Source organism: Cnephaeus nilssonii (assembly GCF_951640355.1).
Source record: "Cnephaeus nilssonii genome assembly, chromosome: 6".
Taxonomy (NCBI): Eukaryota; Metazoa; Chordata; class Mammalia; order Chiroptera; family Vespertilionidae; genus Cnephaeus; species Cnephaeus nilssonii.
The window spans coordinates 53,501,132-53,523,295 of NC_137077.1; the positions used below are offsets into that span (position 1 = coordinate 53,501,132).

At 50.2% G+C, this 22,164-nt stretch overlaps 2 protein-coding genes across 3 annotated transcripts; one reads left to right on the forward strand and one right to left on the reverse strand.

Annotated features, from left to right (window-relative positions):
- Nucleotides 1-1,498: 1,498 nt before the first annotated feature.
- IL23A (interleukin 23 subunit alpha) lies at nt 1,499-4,644 on the forward strand. The gene is made up of 4 exons (XM_079775384.1): nt 1,499-3,351; nt 3,562-3,669; nt 4,159-4,305; nt 4,417-4,644. Exons 1-4 carry the CDS (start codon nt 3,172-3,174, stop codon nt 4,576-4,578), a joined length of 597 nt encoding a protein of 198 aa, XP_079631510.1. The 5' UTR covers nt 1,499-3,171; the 3' UTR covers nt 4,579-4,644.
- A 1,078-nt stretch (nt 4,645-5,722) lies between these two features.
- STAT2 (signal transducer and activator of transcription 2) lies at nt 5,723-21,941 on the reverse strand. Of its 2 annotated transcripts, none has more exons than XM_079775380.1 (24): nt 21,816-21,904; nt 17,864-18,044; nt 17,550-17,703; nt 17,141-17,236; nt 16,879-16,968; nt 16,712-16,787; nt 16,207-16,292; nt 15,905-16,059; nt 13,883-14,041; nt 13,692-13,784; nt 13,412-13,471; nt 12,982-13,002; nt 12,666-12,759; nt 12,473-12,520; nt 12,312-12,395; nt 12,053-12,151; nt 11,817-11,952; nt 11,664-11,716; nt 11,447-11,541; nt 10,783-10,919; nt 10,423-10,605; nt 10,175-10,232; nt 7,594-7,916; nt 5,723-7,309 (listed from the first exon to the last, which is right to left on the reverse strand). In XM_079775380.1, the coding sequence occupies exons 2-24, from the start codon at nt 17,992-17,994 to the stop codon at nt 7,167-7,169; spliced, it is 2,574 nt and encodes an 857-aa protein (XP_079631506.1). In that variant the 5' UTR covers nt 17,995-18,044; nt 21,816-21,904; the 3' UTR covers nt 5,723-7,166. The 2 variants fall into 2 exon arrangements, with proteins under 2 accessions (XP_079631506.1, XP_079631505.1); XM_079775379.1 differs by having other exon boundaries at nt 5,725-7,309; nt 17,864-18,007; nt 21,816-21,941.
- Between the last annotated feature and the right edge of the window lie 223 nt (nt 21,942-22,164).

The window sequence follows — 22,164 nt, forward strand, 5'->3', positions numbered from 1 at the left end:
GATTGAAGATGTTAGAGAAAGTTTGTTCTCCAACATCTCCTATCTTGAACAAATTGGTTCTCAACCAAGTTGTTCATGGAAAAAACATCTTGGTTGTTGAATAAAACTTGGGTTCTCCCATTTGTCCACCATCCAGAACTGAAATGTCAGTGCTGACATGTACACATAAGGAACTGGTGGACATTGAAATTGGGTCTCAAAAGAACTGTTGGCCCAGAAAGAAACTCACTACACACTGATTCATTTGCCTGTCAGCATAACCATTATTGTTTGTCTCATTTTCGGTTCTTATAAGTGTATTTCTAATAGCACATGATCTCACTCATCTAGGGGAAATAATGAACAACATAGACTGATGAACAAGAACAGACCCAGAAACAAGGAGGCATGGATCAGACTGTCTGGCCTCGGGGGGAGGGTAGGGAAGGGTGGGGGTAAAGGGGGAGATCAACCAAAGGACTTGTGTGCAGGCATATGAGCCTAACCAGCGGTTAAGGACAACAGGGGGGTGGGGGCATGTGTGGGGAGGGGTGTGGGATGGGAATGGGGGGACGAGGACAAATATGTGATACCTTAATCAATAAAGAAATTAAAAAAACAAAACAAAAAAAAACTTGGGTTCTCCTCCCCCTCCCACCCCCGGGCCCCAACAGTCTCTTCATGCTGATACTTGTATGATCAGTCACATGTCTCAGGAGAGAATGCTCAAGTATGAGTCAGTTTACTGCTACACCTTGAATTGTTAACATCTCAGGAAATTGTGCTGTGAATATTTTCTTTCTTTCTTTTTTTTTGTTTTTAGGGGTCTGGAACGAATTAATTCAATTTACATTCTTTCTTTTTTTTTTAAATATATTTTATTGACTTTTTTACAGAGAGGAAGGGAGAGGTATAGAGAGTTAGAAACATCAAAATGAGAGAGAAACATTGATCAGCTGCCTCCTGCACACTCCCCACCGGCTAGTGCCCGCAACCAAAGTACATGCCCCTGACCGGAATCGAACCTGGGACCCTTAAGTCCACAGTCCAATGCTCTATCCACTGAGCCAAACCGTTCAGGGCTCAATTTACATTATTTCTAATGGGAAAAATGATTTGGTTGTTTAACAAATTGCTTCTTGAACAGCCTTCCAGAATGAATTTGAGAACCGAGGTTCCACTGCACTTGGCATAAAGTGAGAGGTGATATACAGGGTGAGGCAAAAGTAGGTGTACAGTTTTAAGTACACAAAAACAGTTTAATCTTGTATTATTTATTAATTACTGTATCAGTTTTCCATATGAACCACTGTAAACCTACTTTTGACCCACCCTGTATATTAGCTATCATTATTAACTACCTGGGGAACTTCAACTGGATTTGGAGCCTGGTCATCCAACTGGAAAGGTCTACTTAGGAGTGTCTTGTGAATGTGATTTGCATAACAGTTAAAGCCCTGCTGACGTCAAGGACTCCTTGAAGCTCTAGGTCAGCTCTAGTCCCGGAAGTAGTTCCTGCCACACAACAGTCCCACAATTGCCCCACCAACCTTGCTTCCTACCCAACTCCCAAAGCACCAAGAAGTGAAACAGAGCAGCGAACCCATGCCTCCAGCTCAACTCTTGCCCTTCTCATGTCATCCCCCAGAGTTCCACTTCTTCCTCCTCCTTTTCACCTTTCATCTCCTATCCTGTAGGGCCCACAGAATGGGAATCAGAGGTGGCAACATCATAGGACAAATTATATAAAAGTGAGGTTAGTTCCCCTACTTCCACTGCCACCACCAGTTTCCTTATTCTGTGAGTATCCCCTGTATGTGGGGAGAGACAAACCAGTTCTCACTCAAACTGAGATAACATCCCTGATGCTGAAAATGTTTTATCCCAAGGATGGATTTACCAGAGAGTCATATTTGAACCAGAAGTTTCACTGGGCAGTTTTGACTAATTCTAAGGGAGACCTCTGTCCAGGGTAAGTTTCTCGGAGGAAAAGGGTCAGCCTCTCGGGGAGGCTTTGGGAGCCATCAGTGTGGTCACCCATGGCCTCATTCTGACGTCCAAATTGTCCTGGGACCCTCCACTTAGGGTGGGGGCAGCCCCAGATTTGGACCACCCTCCACTCCCACGCCTAACCTCACACTCTTAGCTGTCTCACTGATGTTGCATCAGGGAGGGTGATGAAATCAGTGTCAGTGGATTTTACCCATGGATGCAACAGGCTGAAGGACTGGCCAGGGTCACTGAACTAAGCACCTTCAACTATCCAGAAGTCCTAGCCTTTTTGCCATGGTGCAGGGGCTGGACTTCTAGCCCTTGCTTACACTGGTGTCTCGAAAGAACCACCACTTGCATCCCACAGGGCCCATGAACCTTTGGGCCACTAAGGTGGAAGAATCTGATGGTTCTTAGCAACAATTCCCTCCCTCCAACAGTCCTCCCACCCTCCACAGTGAGGCCTGAAGTGGGGGAGCCGTAGCACTTTACACAGCGTTACGTGGCTGCCCCGTTCTCAAAGAGCCTTCAGGTCCATTCTCTCCCAGTGAAAACGACGCTGTGACCGATAAAGGAAAAGAAGCCCTCTTATTTTCAGAGGGTATCTGGTGGGAACTAAACTTCATTCCAAACGGAGTTTGCCATTTTATTGGGAAATAAATGAATGCTTATGTTTTGATTTTTCCTTAGGCAAGGGGAGGTAAGGAAATTAGGTTGGGGGAATAGTTTTTGAGAGGCAGAAAGATGAGGAAAAGGTTACACAGGAAGGAATTTCAGACTAGATTCATTTAAATATTCATTACTCCACCCCACCCCTTCTAGAGCCATTTCAATTCCTGGAGAGCATTACACATATGTCCTATCCCAGGCCTCCAGCCACAGCAACCACAGAGTCATTTCCCCTGGAGCTGAGGCTGCTTACCTGGGCTCCCCACAGCGGGGGTGATGCAGGGCGGGGAATCCCACCTGCTGTGAGTCACCTGCTAGTAGAAAGGGCGGGTGTTACAATGCAGGGACCTTAAAAAGGGACTCAGGAGAGAAAAAATAAGGGAAGCAGCTGAGAACCTCAGTGAACAGAGGAAGCCAAACCGGAGACGCACAGAACAGAGAGAATCAGGCTCTGAACAGGGGGAAGTGGGCAGAGATTCCACAAGGACTGCAAGGCATAGAGCCGGCCAGATCTGAGAAGCAGGCACCAAGATGCTGGGGAGCAGAGCCGAGACGCTGCTGCTGCTGCTGCTGCTGCTGCTGCTGACACGCGGGACCACTCGGGGCCGGGCTGCGCCTACGGGCAGCAGCCCGGCCTGGGCGCAGGGCCAGCGGCTCTCACAGAAGCTCTGCACGCTGGCCTGGAGTGCACATCCGCCAACGGGACATGTGGTGAGTGGCACCCGCTGTGCCTAAGCAGGAGCCTCTCCACGCTCTCCACGACTGCGGGGCGTGGGGGACTCTGTGGCCTTGGTGGGAGCTGGAGGGTTGAAGGCCATCAGGGAGTGAGAGGACAGGGAAGTGGGGCTCCTGGGAGAGTCGTGGGCCTGAGTCCACATGGGGTGTGAAAGTACTTATTTGTATGCTTCTGCTCCATTCCAGGATCTACCAAGAGAAGTCGGAGAAGAGGAAGAGGAGACGACAAATGATGTTCCCCACATCCAGTGTGAGGACGGCTGTGATCCCCAAAGTCTCCGTGACAACAGTCAGGTACTGAGATGAGGCTGGGCCACAAGGAAGGGATGGGGACCTGTCTGAGCACCTGGTGAATTAGTAGACGTTACATCTGTCCTTGTCCATTCAGGCTGCTGTGACATACCATGGACTGGGCAGTTCATAAAGGACAGAAATTTCTCCGCAGTTCTGGAGGCTGCGAAAAATAGTTACCCAGGTCCACACCCAAGGAGCTTAGGGTACCAGCCTGGTTGGGTGAGGGCCCTCTTCCCGATGGTCTCTCAGAAGTGGCTAGGCAGCTCCATGGGTCTCTTATAAACCCCAGTCCCATTCATGAGACTCCATCCTCATGACCTAATCACCTCCCAACGGCCCCACCTCCCAATATCATCACACCAGGGGTTAGGATCTTAATGTGTGTTTGTGGGGACACAGCTGCGTCTAGGAAAGGCAACTAACTGGAGGGGTGTTTGGGGAACGGACTAGGAAGAGGGTCAGTTTCCTTTCACTGCTTTTTCTTCCCAGTCCTGCCTGCAAAGGATCCACCAGGGCCTGGTTTTTTACGAGAAGCTGCTGGGCTCAGACATTTTCACAGGGGAGCCTTCTCTACTCCCCGACGGCCCTGTGAGCCAGCTCCACGCCTCTCTCCTGGGTCTCAGGCAGCTTTTGCAGGTATGTTAGGGGGCTGGAGCACGGCAGCTCGCAGTCTCTGACAGACTAGGGTGGCGGTGGTGGTGATGACGGATCTAGAGGCCTCTCTAATTGTGTCCTGTGTCCTTTCAGACTGAGGGGCACCACTGGGCGACTGAGCAGACTCCAAGCCCCAGTCCCAGCCAACCATGGCAGCGGCTCCTTCTCCGCCCTAAGATCCTTCGCAGCCTCCAGGCCTTTGTGGCTGTAGCTGCCCGGGTCTTTGCCCATGGAGCAGCAACCCTGAGCCCCTAAAGCCAACAGCGTAAGGATGGCCTCCACATCTTCATGGCTAAGATGAACCTATCGGCTGAGGCAGCAAGTGAATCAGTCCATTAATTCTAATGGGACCTGCATGTGTTGAAAAATTAACCAGTATTGGCAGATTTATGATGCTGACCCAAGACATGTTGAGTATTTATTAGATGGGAAGGGAAAATTTGGGATTATTTATTCTATTGGCAGCAGTGTAAGGGGGAGGATTATTTATTATATTTATACTGACTTATTTACTTTTTTCAATAAACTTATTTATATGGATGCTTAAGTCTAATTTCTAGGTTTGGTTGGGGAAAAGAAAACAAATGAAAAAACAGGGATGAGGGACTACAATACGCAACCTTCTTCTACTCTGGGGCTATGGTGGAGAGGGTATTTCCTCTTGACCCCTGGTGTATAGAGTAACTGGGATCTGTTTGGTCTTAATCCCCGTGTGGTTTAGCAAGATGAAAGGGATTACAAGGGGATGAGATTAGGAATGGGACACCTCTCTTGCTCCCTGTGCCTCCTTCCCTGCTTTCTTGGCCAAGAGTGTATTTAACCAAAGATGGGAATCCCGGTCACTGCAGGATCAAAAGTCAGAGCTGTTTGAGCAGAAAGGGCATTCCAGGAAGATAAAGGTAAATCCCCCAAACTAATGGGATTCTCCCTCAATGGGTATCTGTGGGCCCCTTCAGAAGGGAGTTTGATTACCCCAAGGGAGTTAAACTACCTTTGAAAGAAAGAGTATGGAAAGGTTCTAGTGACTGTTTCTCTTCCTTTCTCCATCTTCACAATATCAACAAGAAACATGGGCTTTGGAGTCAGACAGACCCAGGTTTAAAATTTGGCTTTGGCACCAACCTGCTGAGGAACAGTGGGCTAATTCTATAACACCTTGTCCCTTACACTCATATATAGCTTACACCCCCCTGGAAGAATCTAAGGGTCCGGAAAGGTTGCTCCAAACAGGGAAGTAAGAAGAAGAAACATGACAAGATGGGCATGCTGGGGTGGGTGGAAGACATGCCATGCTTTGCTGACCTTGATCCTACATGGCCTGTTGGTGTTTTCAAGAACATTAATCTTTGTGAGAAGAGAAATAAAGAAGATCAAAGAGGAAACACTTCTAGGTCAGCACAAAGTTTATTAGCCACTTCTGCTCAGATGGGACTCTCTCAATAGTACTGTTCCTCTAACACACGATTTTCAACCAGTGTCTCAAAATTTTTTTTAAATATACAATACCTAACTTTATTCAGGAGCACTGACCTCTTTTTCCTTAGACTGTCAAATAAAAAAAATGACAACAACCAACACAACGATAGCCATCCTGTATGAATGAATCAAAATCATACCTATTTTTCTGTCAGATCAGCCAAAAAAAATTTTTTTTTGGTGTGCTGCAAAATTTTAGTAATTAGTTTATATGTGCTATGAGATGAAAAAGGTTGAAAGCCGCTGCTCTAACATACCAGGCAGGAAACAGCCGCGTGTAGAAGGCCTCACTTTCATTTACATCTCAGGTTTACTAGAAGCACATCTTAGAGCAATGGCAGTTGTCCTGGGGTTTCCTGGGAATGGCTAAGGTGGGAGGTTGTCCAGAGCTCATGATACACCTTCAAGGTCCTAAGTTCCAGGAACTTGATCTTTGCCCAGGTCCATGCCCAAGGATTAGAAACAGTCTTTTCAGGTATATTGCACAAAAGGGATGGCATCTTAATAGAGAAATATCTAAGACCCCGGGCTTCTCTTCCTCTGTAAACATACCAATCTATACTATAAAAAGCAGTTCCTGAATTCCCAGCTAGCGTACATCCCTGGTCTCCTAAGCATTGGGAAAGTGGAGACTAGGCAGAATTAGTTATTGTGCAAAGCTTCACAGGCACATTAGGCTGGTAGGATCGGTTTCCAGGGGAGGAATGGATGTGGCCACTGCTAAAGGCCCCGGGTCCAGCCCTGCCTTTAGTAGTGGCTCTACCTCCAGGCCTAGCCCTGGCTCCGGGGGGCGGGGGGGGGGGTGGGTCGGTAAGAAGAGGAGAAGAGGAGGTCTACCTCCTACTTCCTTCTTCAGAGGGGAGCTTCACAGTGTGGCTGAGGCAGAAAGCTCTCAGTCCCTGTAGGAAAAGAGGAAACTTAGGACAAGAGTGAGGGGAGGAAGAAAGGAGGTCATCTTTGACATGAGGGAGAAATGGAGTCCTGCCACGTGTCAGTTCCGCACTGAGGGCCAATGCTAGTGGGCGCCAGGCTAGTCTTACCAGCTATTAAAATTTTGAAGTTCTTCCATACTGGAAAGAAGCGACTTCTCTGAGCCCTCCAAGTACCTCCTAACTGTCCTGTCCTGTTCCTAAAACCGCTACACCTCCCAGCACAGCAGGCAGCCTCCAGGATCCTACTTAGGGCTATGGCCAACATCTGTTCTGGTTCACTGGTGCCCTCTTCTTACCCACATTTTACTTCAAATCAGGCCGTTAACCCAGCTTAGAAGGGGCACATGCCTGATTCCCCATCCTGGGAGAGCAACACCATGATGTAGGGATTAGTATGGGGTAAAAGATACAGAAAGAAGGGAAGAAACATAGTTCCTAGAAGTCAGAAGGAGTCAAGGGCCCGTCTGTGAAGAAATGGCTGCGGTGGAAGATGCACGCCTCATCCACGGTGTTCTGGACAGCTAACAGTGGGTCGCCGTTTGGCATGATTTCTTCAATCTTCATGTTGTTTCTGAAGACTGGGAAGTCCAGAGAAAGACGTGAGGCCCTGATCTTAGGTAAGGAGTTCCCAACCCAGCAAGGAAAGTGAGGGAGATGGTAGCAGAGGCCTGGACAGGGCCTGAGGGGGCACTTGGTTAGGGCAGGGGTTGGTGTGTCCATTTCCTAGTAAAAGGAATCACACGGGAAATGAGCCTCCTCTCCCAGGAGGAGCTTAGATCTGGGCATTTTCTGTACTGGGTGAGAGAGGGGAGTTGGGAAAGGGGAGGCATCCCCTTTTCCCCAGCCCCATCTCATCACTTACTTTCCATTTCCTCAGTGTTCAAGTGTCTCAGATCGTGGGGCAAGTCTGGCTCTGGCTCTGGCACGGGCTGTGAAATAGGCTCTAGAAGAGGCTCCAGCTTCAGTTCTGGTCCCAGGTCCGGCATTCTTGGTGATACCACGTCCAGTGTGGGCTCCAGCACGGGCTCCAGTGGCGGCCCCAGATCCAGCCCTGCCTTCAGCAGTGGCTCCAACTCCAGGCCTAGCTCTAGCTCCGGGCCTGGTGCCAGCCCCGGGGGCAGCTCTAACGAATCCACTTCTGGCTCCAGATTAGGCTCCGGCGGTTGTTGCAGCTCATCCACCTGTCTGGACATCCCAACACAGACAAAGGAGAGCACTCAGCAGCTTAGGTGAACTGGGGAATGGTAGAGCAAGCAGAGACTACTTCTCTAATCCAAGAAGGTAATAGAGCAGAGGGGTTAAGAGTACAGGCTTTGCTCTGCCCTGGCCAGGTAACTCGGTTAGAGCATCGTCCCGATATGCCAAGGCTGCGGGTTCAATCCCTGATCAGGGCATATACAAGAGTCAACCAATTAATGCATAAATAAGTGGAACAGCAAATCGATGTTTCTCTCTGTGTGTGTTTGTTTGTTTTTTCTCTTTCTCTCTCCCGTCCTAGCTCTCTCTAAATCAATTACAAACAAAGAACACAGGCTTTGCAGAGTCTGAATCCCATCAGTCAGGCTTACCAGAGTTTGAATCCTATAATTTACCTGCTGGGTGACCTTAGGCAAGTTAACTAACTTCTCTGAGCCTCAGATTTATCATCTGTAAAATGGGAACAACAATACCTAATAATATTTGAGAGGCAGGAGGCTGGATAAAAGCAGGGCTTTGGAATCTGACAGACCTGGATCAATTCATAGCCCTGGACCTTGAGCATGCCACTTTACTATGCTAAACCTGTTTCCTCAGCTGAAGACAGTAATAACAGTGTCTGCCTCACAGGACTATTATGAAAACTCAGTAAATGAGAAAATGAGCACAAAGTTTTAGCCCAGTGCCTTGTATATAATAAACTTTCATTAAATACTAGAGGCCTGGTGCATGAAATTCATGCACTGGCGGGGGGGGGGGGGTCCCTGAGCCCAGCCCGCACCCTCTCCAATCAGGAACCCCTGCGGAATTGGGCCTAAACCGGCAGTCAGACATCCCTCTTGCAATCTGGGACAGCTGGCTCCTAACCACTTGCCTGCCTGCCTCCCTGATTGCCCCCCAACTGCCCCCCCTGCTGGCCTGGTGACCCCTCAACTGCCCTGCTGCTGGCTTGGCAACCCCCAATTGCCCCCCAACTGCCTGCCCCCCAACTACCCCCTGCTGGCCTGGCCACCCCCCAACTTACCCCCTGCCTTGTTGCCCCCCAACTGTCCCCCTGCCTGCCTGGCCACCCCCAACTTCCCTCCTGCCTGCCTGGCCACCCCCAACTGCCCCCCTGCCGACCTGGCTGCCCCCAACTGCGCCCCTGCCATCTGGTTGTCCCCCAACTGCTGGCCTGCCTGGTTTTCCCCCAACTGCCCCCCTGCTGGCCTGGCCACCCCCTAACTTCCCCCTGCCTGGTTGCCCCCCAACTGCCCCCCTGCTGGCCTGGTCACCCCCCAACTTCCCCCCTGCCTTGTTGCCCCCCAACAGCCCCCCTGCTGGCCTGGTCACCTTGCAACTGCCCCCCTGCTGGCCTGGTTGCCCCCTAACTGTCCGGAAGTAAGTCAGACATCCGGAAGATGTCTGGTCACCCGGTCTAATTAGCATATTATCCTTTTATTAGTATAGATTCTTGTTCCTATTACCTACTCATATGGGTTCTCATAAGGATTATTTTTAAAAAATATATTTTTTAAATTGATTTCAGAGAGGAAGGGAGAGGAAGAAAGAGATAGAAACATCAATGATGAGAGAGAATCATTGATTGACTGCCTCCTGCACACTGGACTGAGCCCACAACCCAGGCACGTGCCCTTGACCAGAATCGAACCCGGGACACTTGGGTCCGCAGGTCGATGCTCTATCCACTGAGCCACACTGGCTAGGGCAGGGCTTAATTTTTAAAAAATGTTATAAAAGTATCTAGTACCATGTTAGGCATCAATCAGATGTCCATTAACATCAGGGTTTATGACTATTATTATCAGGAAACCTCTGTGGAGACAGCTGAAGGATGGCAGCAGGAAAACAGAGAAGAGAGCCGGAACCGGTTTGGCTCAGTGAATAGAGCGTCGGCCTGCGGACTGAGGGGTCTCAGGTTTGATTCCGGTCGGGGGCATGTGCCTTGGTTGCAGGCACATCCCCAGTGGGGGGTGTGCGGGAGGCGGCTGATCGATGTTTCTCTCTCATCGATGTTTCTGACTCTCTATCCCTCTCCCTTCCTCTCTGTGGAAAGTCAATAAAATATATTTTAAAAAAAAAAAAAAGGAAAACAGAGAAGAGAGAGTAGAAGAGCAGGAAAAACCTAGAGGACTGGAGCGTGCGTGTGAGGAGGAGAGAAGGCCAGGGAGACCGGACTTGGACAGGCTGGTTTACTACGTCAGCAGAAAGGGATGGGGAGGATGGCCGCAGAGTTCACATCGCACCTGTTAGAGACCACAATGAGCTTCCGTGTCAGGTACTTCCTTTGCTCCTCGAGATTAACTGTTGGGGACGTACACAGAGGCAGGGAGGTTAGTGATGAGATACAGACCGATGTCGTGACAGCCAGATCTCCTTATTAATTAGCAGTGTCCCACGAACAAATCCCTTAACTTCTCTGCATGTTGGTAAGGAAGGAGTTGGATTTGCGGATGCCTGCAATCTACCAGTGAAGTCGGTCAGCGACTCTCACCTTTGTCCTCGTAGTAGCACCCAAAAGCTTCATCCCGGGGGGTCCGGGGGTAGAGGAAGCGCAGTGGGTTCTCGGGGATGTTCTCCTCGGTGAGCAGCTGGTAGTGGCGGATGATTTTGGTCAGCGGGAGCGACTGCAGCACCTCCTTGGTGAAGGGTGTCAGAGACTGGATGAGCACCTTATCTGGACAGTGGATATTGGGATAGGCAGGCTTGAGAGAGGAGGCTGGGCCTGGGAGCTCCCCACTCTGCCTGCCCACCCCAGACCTGCTGAGGGGTTCGGGACGGAGCCAGGGAAGCCGAGCACAGGCAGCGGGGCAGGAAGGAGAGGCTGTGGGAGCAGCAGGGCCGAGCAGCTGACCATCATCCTGGTGTTCCACCCAGGAGCAGGTAATGCCGCCTTCCGACGTCTCACTGAAGCGCAGCAGGAAGGTACCGGAGACGGTCTTCTTCAGCAACCTGCGCTCCTGGCTCCGGCTCACAAACCCCATGATGCGCCTGGAGCAGGGAAAGCAGCTGAGCGGGTAGGGGGAGGGAGCCAGGTTTCTTCCCTGGCTCTGCCGCCTACAAACTGTTCCACTATGGCCATGTCACTCCGCTTCCCTGACAATACCCACCTCCCAGGGTCGGAAGAGGGGTGAGGATTCAGGGCCGGACAAATGGGCAGGCAGTGTGGTGGGAAGAGCACAGGCTTGGGGTCAGACAGGCCCGGCTTTGAATCCTGACTCAGCCCCTTTAATTTCTCTGAGCCCTCGTTTCCTCACTTGACATGAGGGTGGCGACACCCCCCACTCAGCATGGTGGTAAGGTTACATGAGAGAATTCATGAATGCACCCAGCAGGCTCTGGATCACAATAGACGCTTGACCAATACTGGCTCTAACTATTATTGCAAATGTGAGGGGCTGTGACCTTGACCCAGCTTTTGCTCTCTCTCCCTATTTGCCACATGAGGGCGCACAGAGCCCACTCAAGCCTAGAAAGGCAGCTGGGTCTAGGGAGAGGGAGGCTGACCAAGGCCTTACCCATCATTCCAGAGATCCTTCAGGTGGTCATGTACCAGGTCCAGAATTTTGTCTAACCATGTCCAGAACGGTAGCTTTCCAGGCGGGCTCTCTCGCTGAAGGAGGAGTGGAAAAGCAGGGAGATGTGGAGTTGCCCTCGGTGTGGGGAAGGAGTGATGGGGGAGGGGTGGGGTTTGGATTGGGGCTAGGATCTGGCTGCCCAGGATGAGGGTGTTACCTTGGTGAAGTCGGCCCAGGACAACAACGCACCCTCCTTCCCAGAGTTCTGCCCTGTGGACCGAAAGCCCGTTAGGTGACGGGAGGAGGCAAGGCCAGGGCTCCTGGGAGGGAAGGACGGAGGGCTGGGGCTGACAGGAAAGGAGGCCCGTACCAAACAGCTTGTCCTTCAGCATGCTCAGCTGGTCCTGGTCGAGGCCTCGGCCGACGTAGGAGGAGAACTGCCAACTGAGCGCAGGGCCCAGTAAGGCCCAGGGCGCCTTTGGGGGGCTGGAGAAGAACTGCTGATTCTGTGGGTACGGGAAGAGGACAGGATGGCTCAGAGCAGCACCTCACACCAAGCTGCCACCCCCGCCTCACCCCCCTTCACCTGCTGGCCCCACCTCCTACCTGAGGGTTTGAGCTGAGCAGATTGAACCAGAGGATCGAGGCCCAGGCGATGGAGAGTTGATTCGTGTTAGAAATGATCACCACAGGGAGGGTGTCTGCCTGGGGAGAAGACAGGGGTCAGAGCGGAGGCTGCGGGGACTCCAGCTGCAGACATTTGGGTGGGGCAAGGGGCAATACTTCACCTGAGAGGCTTCTGTTACCCCTCCTGATGCCCTCTCCCAACCCTGCTTCATCCCTCCCGGCCTCCGCTGTCACTCACTTTCAGTTCCTGCTTCAGTCCCTGGTAGGTGTATTGGACCGTGAAGCTGATGATGTGCAGCTCCTCTGTCACACCCAGCAGACCCTGGGACGGCCACAGCCGTGAGCAGAGGGCCCTGGGGCATGTTCCTCCTGCCCCCCAGCCCTCTGTCCAGGCCTCACCTTACTGCTGCCCTTTCCCGCACCACCCGAACGTTGCTCCAACAGAGTCTGTGAATTGAGGGGAAGGAGAGAGAATGCCAGAGGAGGGACCCAGCATCCCTGCAACCCGTTTTGCCCACAAGACTTCCCAAGGCCTGGGCACTTGCCCCACCCTATTCTATTGGGTTAGAAATATAAGCCACTAGCCTCTTACCAGATAGCCGAAGTCCCAAATTAAGCCCTGACTCTGCCCTTTATCGGGGGTCAACGTTTTCTGGGTTGAGGTCAGAATGTTGAACTTCCGGAAGCTGTTCCAGGAGGAAGGAAATATAAGAAGGACAGGAACAGAGTTATTCTAAAATTCAGCAGGAAAACAACAAAAGTTCCATTTCATTTCAGACCTCTCCATCTTTCTCTGCTTATATGCCACCCCAATCAACCTTCTGTCTGTGCCCCATCAGGGCTGCCGCATGTGGTTGTGCAGCTCACGCAATGCACAAAGGTATGCAGCTTTTTTGTCAGGTACCTACCCTTGTGATTGAGGAGGATTCCTGAAAAGAAACAAAATAAAATAAAGTCATTGGGAAGCAAAAACAGCATAGAAATTAGGAATTTGGTCCTTGGGATCAGACAGACCTAAGTTCAAACCCAAATCTGCAGCTCACTAGCTCTGTGGCCTTCAAGACACATCATGTCGCTGAGCTTGTTTTCTCGTCTGATGGTGCATTGGTAACAGCTGACGCATAGGGTTTCTACACAATTAAGTGAGTATTGGACAAGCTGCATGTCACATAGCAGGTGCTCCACAAAAGGGATGAACTGTTATTTCTATGAGGTAGGAATGAAAGGGGGAGGAACACAGCCCCAGAGCCTTCGGGAAAAGGAGGTGTCTCCTCGGCCCACCCCTCAGCCCACATCCTGGCCACTCTTTGGTCCCACCTTTCACCTGCTCCAACTTACTTGTCAATAAAGACTTCTGCAGTCAGGGACTCGCTGCCTTCCTGGAGCCTCACCAGCAGCCTGGGGAGGAGAGAGGTGGATGGAGAGAGTGATCAACCTCAACTCCCGAACAGACCAGATGTTTGGAAAAGGTAAGGGAAGAGATTAGAAGAGGTAGATTGATTGAGGGGGGGGGGGGGAAAGAGAAGGAACAGCCAAGCATGGGAAGATCTTTAAAGCCAGAAAGCGGACAGTGCCAGGTCTGGAAAAAGGAATCAGGAATGAATTCTGAGATGCCAACCTTGTTCGGACAGTGAACTTGCTCCCAGTCCTGAGGATGAGGGGTCGATGGGGAGTCTGAGGCATGCAAGGCTGGATTTCCACCACAAAGGCTCTGGGAAGAGAGAAGTGGAGAGACTATATAGCTCAGCATCTGTCAGAACGGCTCCCCTGTTCCTTCCCTCCCTCGAGGTCCCTCCATGGCCTCTAAACCTGCGGAGCAGATGCTGTAGCAATTCTGTGACCTGGGCCTCCTGCAGGTTCACCCCTGTGATCAGAGGGTCATTCTGATAGCTAACCAGTTGACTCAAGTCCTTCAGTTCCTTCAGCAGCTGCCGCAGATGAAACAATAGCTTTGCTCCATCTGTGAACCTGAGTGATAGAACCCAAGGGAGAGACAATCCATGAGTTTCCTGGAGCCCCCAAACAGGCTCTAAGAGCTCCCCTTTAACCATGTGGAGAATTAAAACTGATTGGGACAAAAAAAAAAAAAATCCAGGAAGCATTGATTATTCAACATGATTCATAATCCAAGAAATGAAAATCAAAGCCACTTTCACATTAAAATTGGTAAAAGATGAACATAATAAAGCTAACTTTCATACGATGCTTGATATATACTATTTATTTTAAGTGTGTTACACACATGAATGCATTTAATCCTTACAACAACCCTATTTAGTAGATACTATTATTATCCCCATTTTACAGCTGATAAAACTGAGGCACAGCCCTGACTGGTTTGGCTCAGTGGATAGAGTATTGGCCTGCGGACCGAGAGGTCCTGGGTTCGGTTCCGGTCAAGGGCATGTACATTGGTTGTGGGCACATCCCCGGTAGGGGGTGTGCAGGAGGCAGCTGATTGATGTTTCTCTCTCATCGATGTTTCTGACTCTCTATCCCTCTCCCTTCCTCTCTGTAAAAAAAATAAATAAAATATAAAAAAACAAACAAAAAAACACACAAAAAACTGAAGCACAGAAAAGTTAAGCGAAAGCGACTTGCTCAAGGTCATAAAACTAGTAAGGAATAAAATTCTATGTAATCCAAGGCAGTCTGGCTGCACGGTTCATACTTTTGACTTCTAAAGTTTACTGACGCTATTAAAAAACTAATAATAGGCAATGTAGTGACAGGAAAACAATCATATACTATATATAAGCAAACAAATTGGAATAGTAGTTTGAAACTATTTTTTAAAAAGCCTCAAAAAGTGTGCATACATTTTATAGTATTCCATTTCTAAGATATATCCTAAGCCCTAGCCGGTTTGGCTCAGTGGATAGAGCGTTGGCCTGTGGACTGAAGGGTCCCAGGTTCGATTCCTGTCAAGGGCATGTGCCTTGGTTGCAGTCACATCCCCAGTGGGGGGTGTGCAGGAGGCAGTTGAATCGATGTTTCTCTCTCATCGATCTGTCTCCCTTCCTCTCTGTAAAAAATCAATAAAATATATATTTTTAAAAATAAAAAAAAAATAAAAATCAAGTGAATAAAAAATCTGATGAACAGCCGAAACCGGTTTGGCTCAGTGGATAGAGCGTCGGCCTGCGGACTCAAGGGTCCCAGGTTCGATTCCGGTCAAGGGCATGTACCTTGATTGCGGGCACATCCCCAGTAGGGGGTGTGCAAGAGGCAGCTGATTGATGTTTCTAACTCTCTATGCCTCTCTCTTCCTCTCTGTAAAAAATCAATAAAATATATTTAAAAAGAAATCTGATGAACAGAATAAACTGGTGAATATAATAGAGTCAGGGGCATAGAAAGGGAGTAGACTGACAATTCTCAGGGGAAAGGGGGTGTGAGGGGTGCGGGAAGAGATTGGACAGAAATCTTACACCTAAGGATGAAGACAGTGGCGGGGGGTAAGGACATGGGGTGGGGTGGGGAATCAGGTGTAGGGGAGCTATGGGGGGAAAAAGAGGAACATATGTAATAATCTGAACAATAAAGATTTATTTAAAAATATATATATTTATTTTTTATTTTTATTTTTTTTTATTTTTGCGGAGTGCCCCTATATATATATATTTTAAAGAAATGTCCAAAAATGAAGGGCTCTGGGTAGCAAGAATGAAGAGCAGAGTACAGTTGAAGTCAGATAAGGGAGTTGGGATCCTTCTTGGGAGCAGAGTTAGGAAAGCAATACCTCGTAACCGTATACAGGACATTACAAAGCTCAGGGTGGTGGCTAGGACTAGGGCTGGGTGAGCATGAGGGTGGGGCAGTGCCTCTCACCACTTCTCTAGCTGGAGAAGTTCCAACCCTCCATCCGGGGGGGCTCCAATGCAGGTTTTCTGCTGCTGCGCTTTCCACTGCTCCAAATTGGGCAGCAGTAGATCAATTAGGGTAGTCAATCGGCCGAGCAGTCCTCTGGAGGCATCCAGCACCTCCTAAGAAAGATATAAGTGAGTGTGGAGCACCTCCCACCATCATCCCCCGCCATCCAACTGGGGATAAAGGGACGAAAAAGCCCAGGCTCCCAGCTCCCTCATTTTCCCGTCCCCTGCTGCCCACGCCCTCTGTTCTTTGCCTCCCACCTTTCTCTTTCTGTCCAGTTCATTGAGAGTTTCCTGCAGAACCTGCTGCTGTCTGGTCTGATGGGGGTCCAAAGAAGATGTCCTCGCTGGATGGCAGGAGCAGGAAGTGAGACAAGCGCTCAGACCTAGGGCTCCTTCCCCTCACCTTCCTGACCTAGACCTCGGTCAGAGTCAGGAAGAGGGGGAATTCTGACGGGAGAGGAAGGGGAACCAAAGCAAAGCACAGATCCCTCTGGGCCCTCAGGCGAATTCTCAATGATCATGCTTGAAACAGAAGCCTACTCTCTCCACTCCAGCATTCCCTAGCTGACCCTCAGCCACACCTCCAGCCCAACCCCCACAACAGACCCTGGCACTTCTAGCTTTGCGTGGCAGCGGAACTATAGCCCGTGAGGTGCAGCCACAGGTGATTACTCTTTACTGGGACTTTTCCCTGCTGCTCTCTTCTACCCGCGGCCTTCCAGCAGGAACCTGTCCTTCTCCCACCCCGCAATGTGTTTCCTACCTGGGGCCTGAGTCTTGTATCGGAAGAAGAAGACATCCTGCAGGTCCTTCAGCTGGCTGATGGACTTCACCAGCTTCTGCAGAGGGGAGGAGACCCAGGTGAGGCTGCTTCTGTGGCAGGGGGCAGGCCGAATCCTGCCCACCCTGACTCTTGCCACATCTACCAACCTCCATCATAGCCCTTAATTCCAGGATCCGGGATTCAATCTCATGCTGCTGGCTCTGTACAGGTGCTTCGAGGGCTGGCTCTTCTTGCTCCTGAAATAAGAGGCTCTGAGCACATTCAACTCTGACCTTTCATCCCTAAAGTCCAGTCCTGAAATTATACAACAGGCTACTTGGGGATCTTATTCTGAGACAAATTTCCTGAGTCCTTTCCATGGCCCCTCCACTCCAGGGGCTTTCCATATCAACAGCAAACTGCTCTCACCACTTGAGCCCTCTGAGCCTGCATCAGAATTCGTTTTTCTTCCAGAAGGAGATTAAAGATCATCTCAGCCAACTGGATAGGGCCCCGGGGTAAGGCCTGCAGGAGGCAAAGAGAGAAGATTGATCCCACTCAACTGCCTTCAATGAACACTCCCATCAGTGATGCAATCCTTCCCCTCCTTCAGGGCCCTAGCCCTTCCCTCTTTCACCACTGGTCCACACACCCTAGTCTCTTCCCAACAGGTTCACCTAAACACTGACCTTCTCTCTGCCAGCGATCCCCCAAATCCAGACTCTGTTCCCCTTCCCCCAGGTCTGCCCCTGCCCTTTGCACCTCCAGGTCCTGTTCTATACCCAGAGCGTGCTCTACAGCTCCCATTCCCACTTTGTTACTGCCGCTCCTCCAGTACCTGAATGTCCCGATAGAATTTTCGCAAGTTATGCTGTAACAACAAGCACTCGGGGTCCTGGCTGCAGCGGGCACACTCATAGTTTAGTTGGTCCAGGAAGTGGAAGCACAGCATATTAGCCTGGGAATTATCACTGCCCAGCGCAGCTTCCTGCCTGGAGACCAGGAATGACAAAGATTAGTATCTCCGCAGGGTCGCTACTATCTTCAGGCCTTCTAACCCATCCTGCCATCGGTGTCTACAGGATCCCAGGGGCTCAGAAAAAAGAACCCATTTTCCTCATTCCCCACCACCCAGCTTTCTGAGAGCCTCACCAGTTCTGGTCTTCAATCCACACAGCCAGGTACTGTCGAATGTCCACCGGCAGGAGGCTGTTAGTGTAGAGCTGGTGCAGCTGCTCCTGAAACGGGCTGTCGAGATTCTGCAGCATCTCCCACTGCGCCATCTGGGATCCGAGTCTGAAGGATTTAGTTCCCAATTGTAGAGTTTGCTGGACTAAATCACCCACAGTGTCACGATACTTTATTATTACATATGAAAAATGTCTTTAATTATACAGGTAAGAAAAAAAAGGGGGGTGTCTATTGGTTTCAGAGAGGAAGGGATGGGGAGAGAGACATAGACCCCCACTCCCAATCTTGGTCTCTTCCCCTCCTCTCCAGAAACCAATATTATTAGTTTGGTACATATTCTTCCAGGGAGTACTATTTAAGAGCTTCTTTTTGTTTTAATGGTAGTTTTCAAACACACACCAAAGTATAGTGAATAGTACAAGGATCGTCCATGTACTAATCCTTCATCTTCAACAAATATTAATGATGTTTCTATCATTTGTAAATCTATCTCCCCCAATACATCTATATATATAAAAGCCTAAGTGATCATCATGACCAGTCAACCACTCGACGGGTTGACCAGTTGCTATAATGATGCACTGACTACCAGGAGGCAGATGCTCAATGCAGGAGCTGCCCCCTGGTGGTCAGTGCACTCCCACAGCCAACCTCCCCCCGGCCGGCCAATCTCCCATGGTCCCTCCCCCTGGCCAGCCGGCCCTGATCGGCCCAGATCGCCGGCCAGGCAGAGGGACCCCACCGGAGCACAAATTTGTGCACTGGGCTTCTCGTTTATTATAAATTTACTAGAGGCCCGTTGCACGGATTCATGCACTGGTGGGGTCCCTTGGCCAGGCCTGTTGGGATTGGCCGAAACCGGCAGTCCTATATTCCCCAAGGGATGTAGTAGTGGCAAAGTGGCAGGCAGCTGGGGAGGAGTCCAAGCCCAAGCCAGGCGCCGCGTTGCTCCTGCTTGTCCCGGTCCCGCTGTGCCTGCCTGCCGCCACCACCGTTCCGTAGGTTCGCTGCCACTCTGCTGCGGTCTCCACGTACCCGTCCTAAGGCAATATTAGTGTGTGCTCTCCAGCCATGACCCCAGCGTTTGGTGCCTGTTGGTCAGCTGAGCGGCGCTCCCACTGTGGGAGCGCACTGACCACCAGGGGGCAGCTCCTGCATTGAGCGTCTGCCCCCTGGTGGTCAGTGCGCATCATAGCTACCGGTTGACTGATCAAATGGTCAACTGGTCACTTTGGCTTTTATATATAAGATATGTTTGTATTTGTTTATGCTAGAGCCGTGGTCGGCAAACTGCGACTCGCAAGCCACATGCGGCTCTTTGGCCCCTTGAGTGTGGCTCTTCCACAAAATACCACGGCCTGGGCGAGTCTATTTTGAAGAAGTGGTGTTAGAAGAAGTTTAAAAAATTTGGCTCTCAAAAGAAATTTCAATCGTTGTACTGTTGATATTTGGCTCTGTTGACTAATGAGTTTGCCGACCACTGTGCTAGAGCATTTAAAGATAGTGTGGGTCATAAGTATTTACTTCAGCATGATCCCTGCTGGCCCCAAAGCTTTATCAGGGGCTGAAACCTCCTTGGAGATAAAATTTATATATATAAAAGACTAATATGCAAAGTGTCCCCTCGGGAGTTTGACTGGGAGACTGGGAGTTCAATAGCTTGCTATGACATGCACTGACCACCAGGGGGCAGCAAGGAATGAAGGAAGGCCCCGGCTGGTGGCCAGAAAGCCCTGATCACCGGCCAGGCCTAGGGACCCTACCCGTGCATGAATTTTGTGCACCAGGCCTCTAGTATCCTATATAATAAAAGGCTAATATGCAAATTGACCAAACAGCAGAACAACTGGTCACTATGATGCACACTGACCACCAGGGGGCAGATGCTCAATGCAGGAGCTGCTCCCTGGTGGTCAGTACGCTCCAACGCACCGCTCAGCCAGAAGCTGGGCTCATGGCTGGCAAGAGCAGCGGCGGTGGTGGGAGCTAAGGCAGTGAGAGGAGCAGGCCTAAGGAGGCAGTTGGACATCCCCCGAGGGCTCCCAGACTGTGAGAGGGCGCAGGTTGGGCTGAGGGACACCCCCTACCTGAGTGCATCAGTCCTCTAGTACTCTATAAATTGCTCTCCAAGTAGAAAGTAAGAGTTCCATTCTAGATGTTTAAAAGCTGTGCAAGGAGCCCGACTAGCATGGCTCAGTGGTTGAGCACTGACCTATGAACTGGGAGGTCACGGTTTGATTCCCAATCAGGGCACATGCCTGGGTTGTGGGCTCGATCCCCTGTGTGGGGCATGCAGGAGGCAGCTGATTTATGTTTCTCTCTCATCATTGATGTTTCTATCTCTCTCTCCTTCTCCCTTCCTCTCTGACATCAATAATAATATTTTAAAAAATAAAAATAAAAGCTGTGCAAGGGGTCATTCAATCCCTAAGACTGTGTCACCTTTTTCTTTTTAAAAAAATATATTTTATTGATTTTTTACAGAGAGGAAGGGAGAGAGATAGTTCGATTCCGGTTAAGGGCATGTACCTTGGTTGCGGGCACATCCCCAGTAGTGGGTGTGCAGGAGGCAGGTGATCGATGTTTCTAACTCTCTATCCCTCTCCCTTCCTCTCTGTAAAAAAATCAATAAAATACATTTTTTTAAAAAAGAAACAACAGGAAAACAAACAAAAAAACAAAGAGAATAAAAGAGTAAGGCAACAAGAAAACCCTGAGGTTTAAACATGAAAACAAACGAATCTTTTTTTAAAAATCACTTATCTTTACTTATTTATTTTTAATTCTCACCCGACGATATGTTTCTTTTTTAATATATATATATTTTTATGTGCCCTGACCAGGAATCCATCCAAGACCTCCAGGTTCATAGGTCGACCACTAAGCCATGCAGGCCAGGCTGGAGGGTACTTTTTTTTTTTTTTTTTTTTTTTTTTTACTTTTATTGATTTCTGAAAGGAAGGAAGAGGGAGCGAGAGACAGAAACATCAATGATGAGAGAGAACCACTGACTGTCTACCTCCTGCACGCCCCCCACTGGGGACCGAGCCTGCAACCCGGACATGTAGCCTTGACCGGCATCGAACGGCACGGGGACCCTTCAGTCCGCAGGCGGACTCTCTATCCATTGAGCCAAACCGGCTAGGGCTGGGGGTGCGGGGTATGTTTTTACTGAGTTTTATAAGAGGAAAAGCGAGACAGAAACATCGATGTGAAGAAGAAACTTCCGTCGGTTGCCTCCCACTGGCGCCCAACCAGGAATCCAACCTACAACCCAGGTACGAGCCTTAACTTGGAATCCTTCCGTGTGCGGGTGGACATTCTAACCACTGAGAACACTGGCCAGGGCTTTATCTTCTACTTAAAATCTTTTTAAAAAAATTGATTTTAGGAAGAGAGAAAGAGAAACATCGATGTTTGTCCCACTGGATGTATTCATTGGTTGCTTCTTGTATATGCCCTGATCGGAGATGGAACCCGCAACCTTGGCGTATGGGGAGGATGCTCTAACAAACTGAGCAGCCCAGCCAGGGCGGTAGATTATACTTTTTAACATAACAAATAAGGATGAAAAATCGTACCTACCCTTAGACATTGATTTTTGGGTGTGTGTGTGGGGGGCGGGGGGGGAAATGAGAATCATAAGTATCACAAGCCAGAAGGTAAAAGCGTTGGCAAGGCACTAAACCCGGGCAACAATGTCAAGTTCCGGGTCTTGGAGGCTGCAGGGGAATTTAGGGGAGGGGGAGAGGGGCTACAGTTGGGGACCTAGACCCGACAAGATGGGGGTGATCAGGTTGCAGCAGGTGACAGCGCCTATTTCACCGGGTCGTAGCTCCCGGGCCAGGCGCACTTCCCAGGGGGTAACTCGCGCCTCCACCCCCAATTCCCGCGCGCCCTCGGGGGTCCGTACCTGGCGGGGGTCTCAGTCCCCTCTCCCTCCAGTGGCTCTGGTCCAGGCTTCCTTTCCCCACCGGGAGCTCCGCACCAGCGTCTCCCGCCCCCAGGCCCCAGGCTGTGAGTTCATTGGCTCCGCCACAGCTCCTCTCTCTCCGCGGGGCGGGACCAGCAAGGCGGAAGCCACACCTCCAGTCCCAGCGATTGGTGGGAAAACCTCAAGCAAGCCCCGCCCCATGCCTGCGGAGGGAGGAGTCCAATTAATGGAATAGCCCCAGACTGACACTGCTGATTTCCGAGAACCCGCTGGGCAGATAAGGAAATGAGACTGGCTCGGCCCGTGGAAGCGCTTAGGGCTCCGCAAG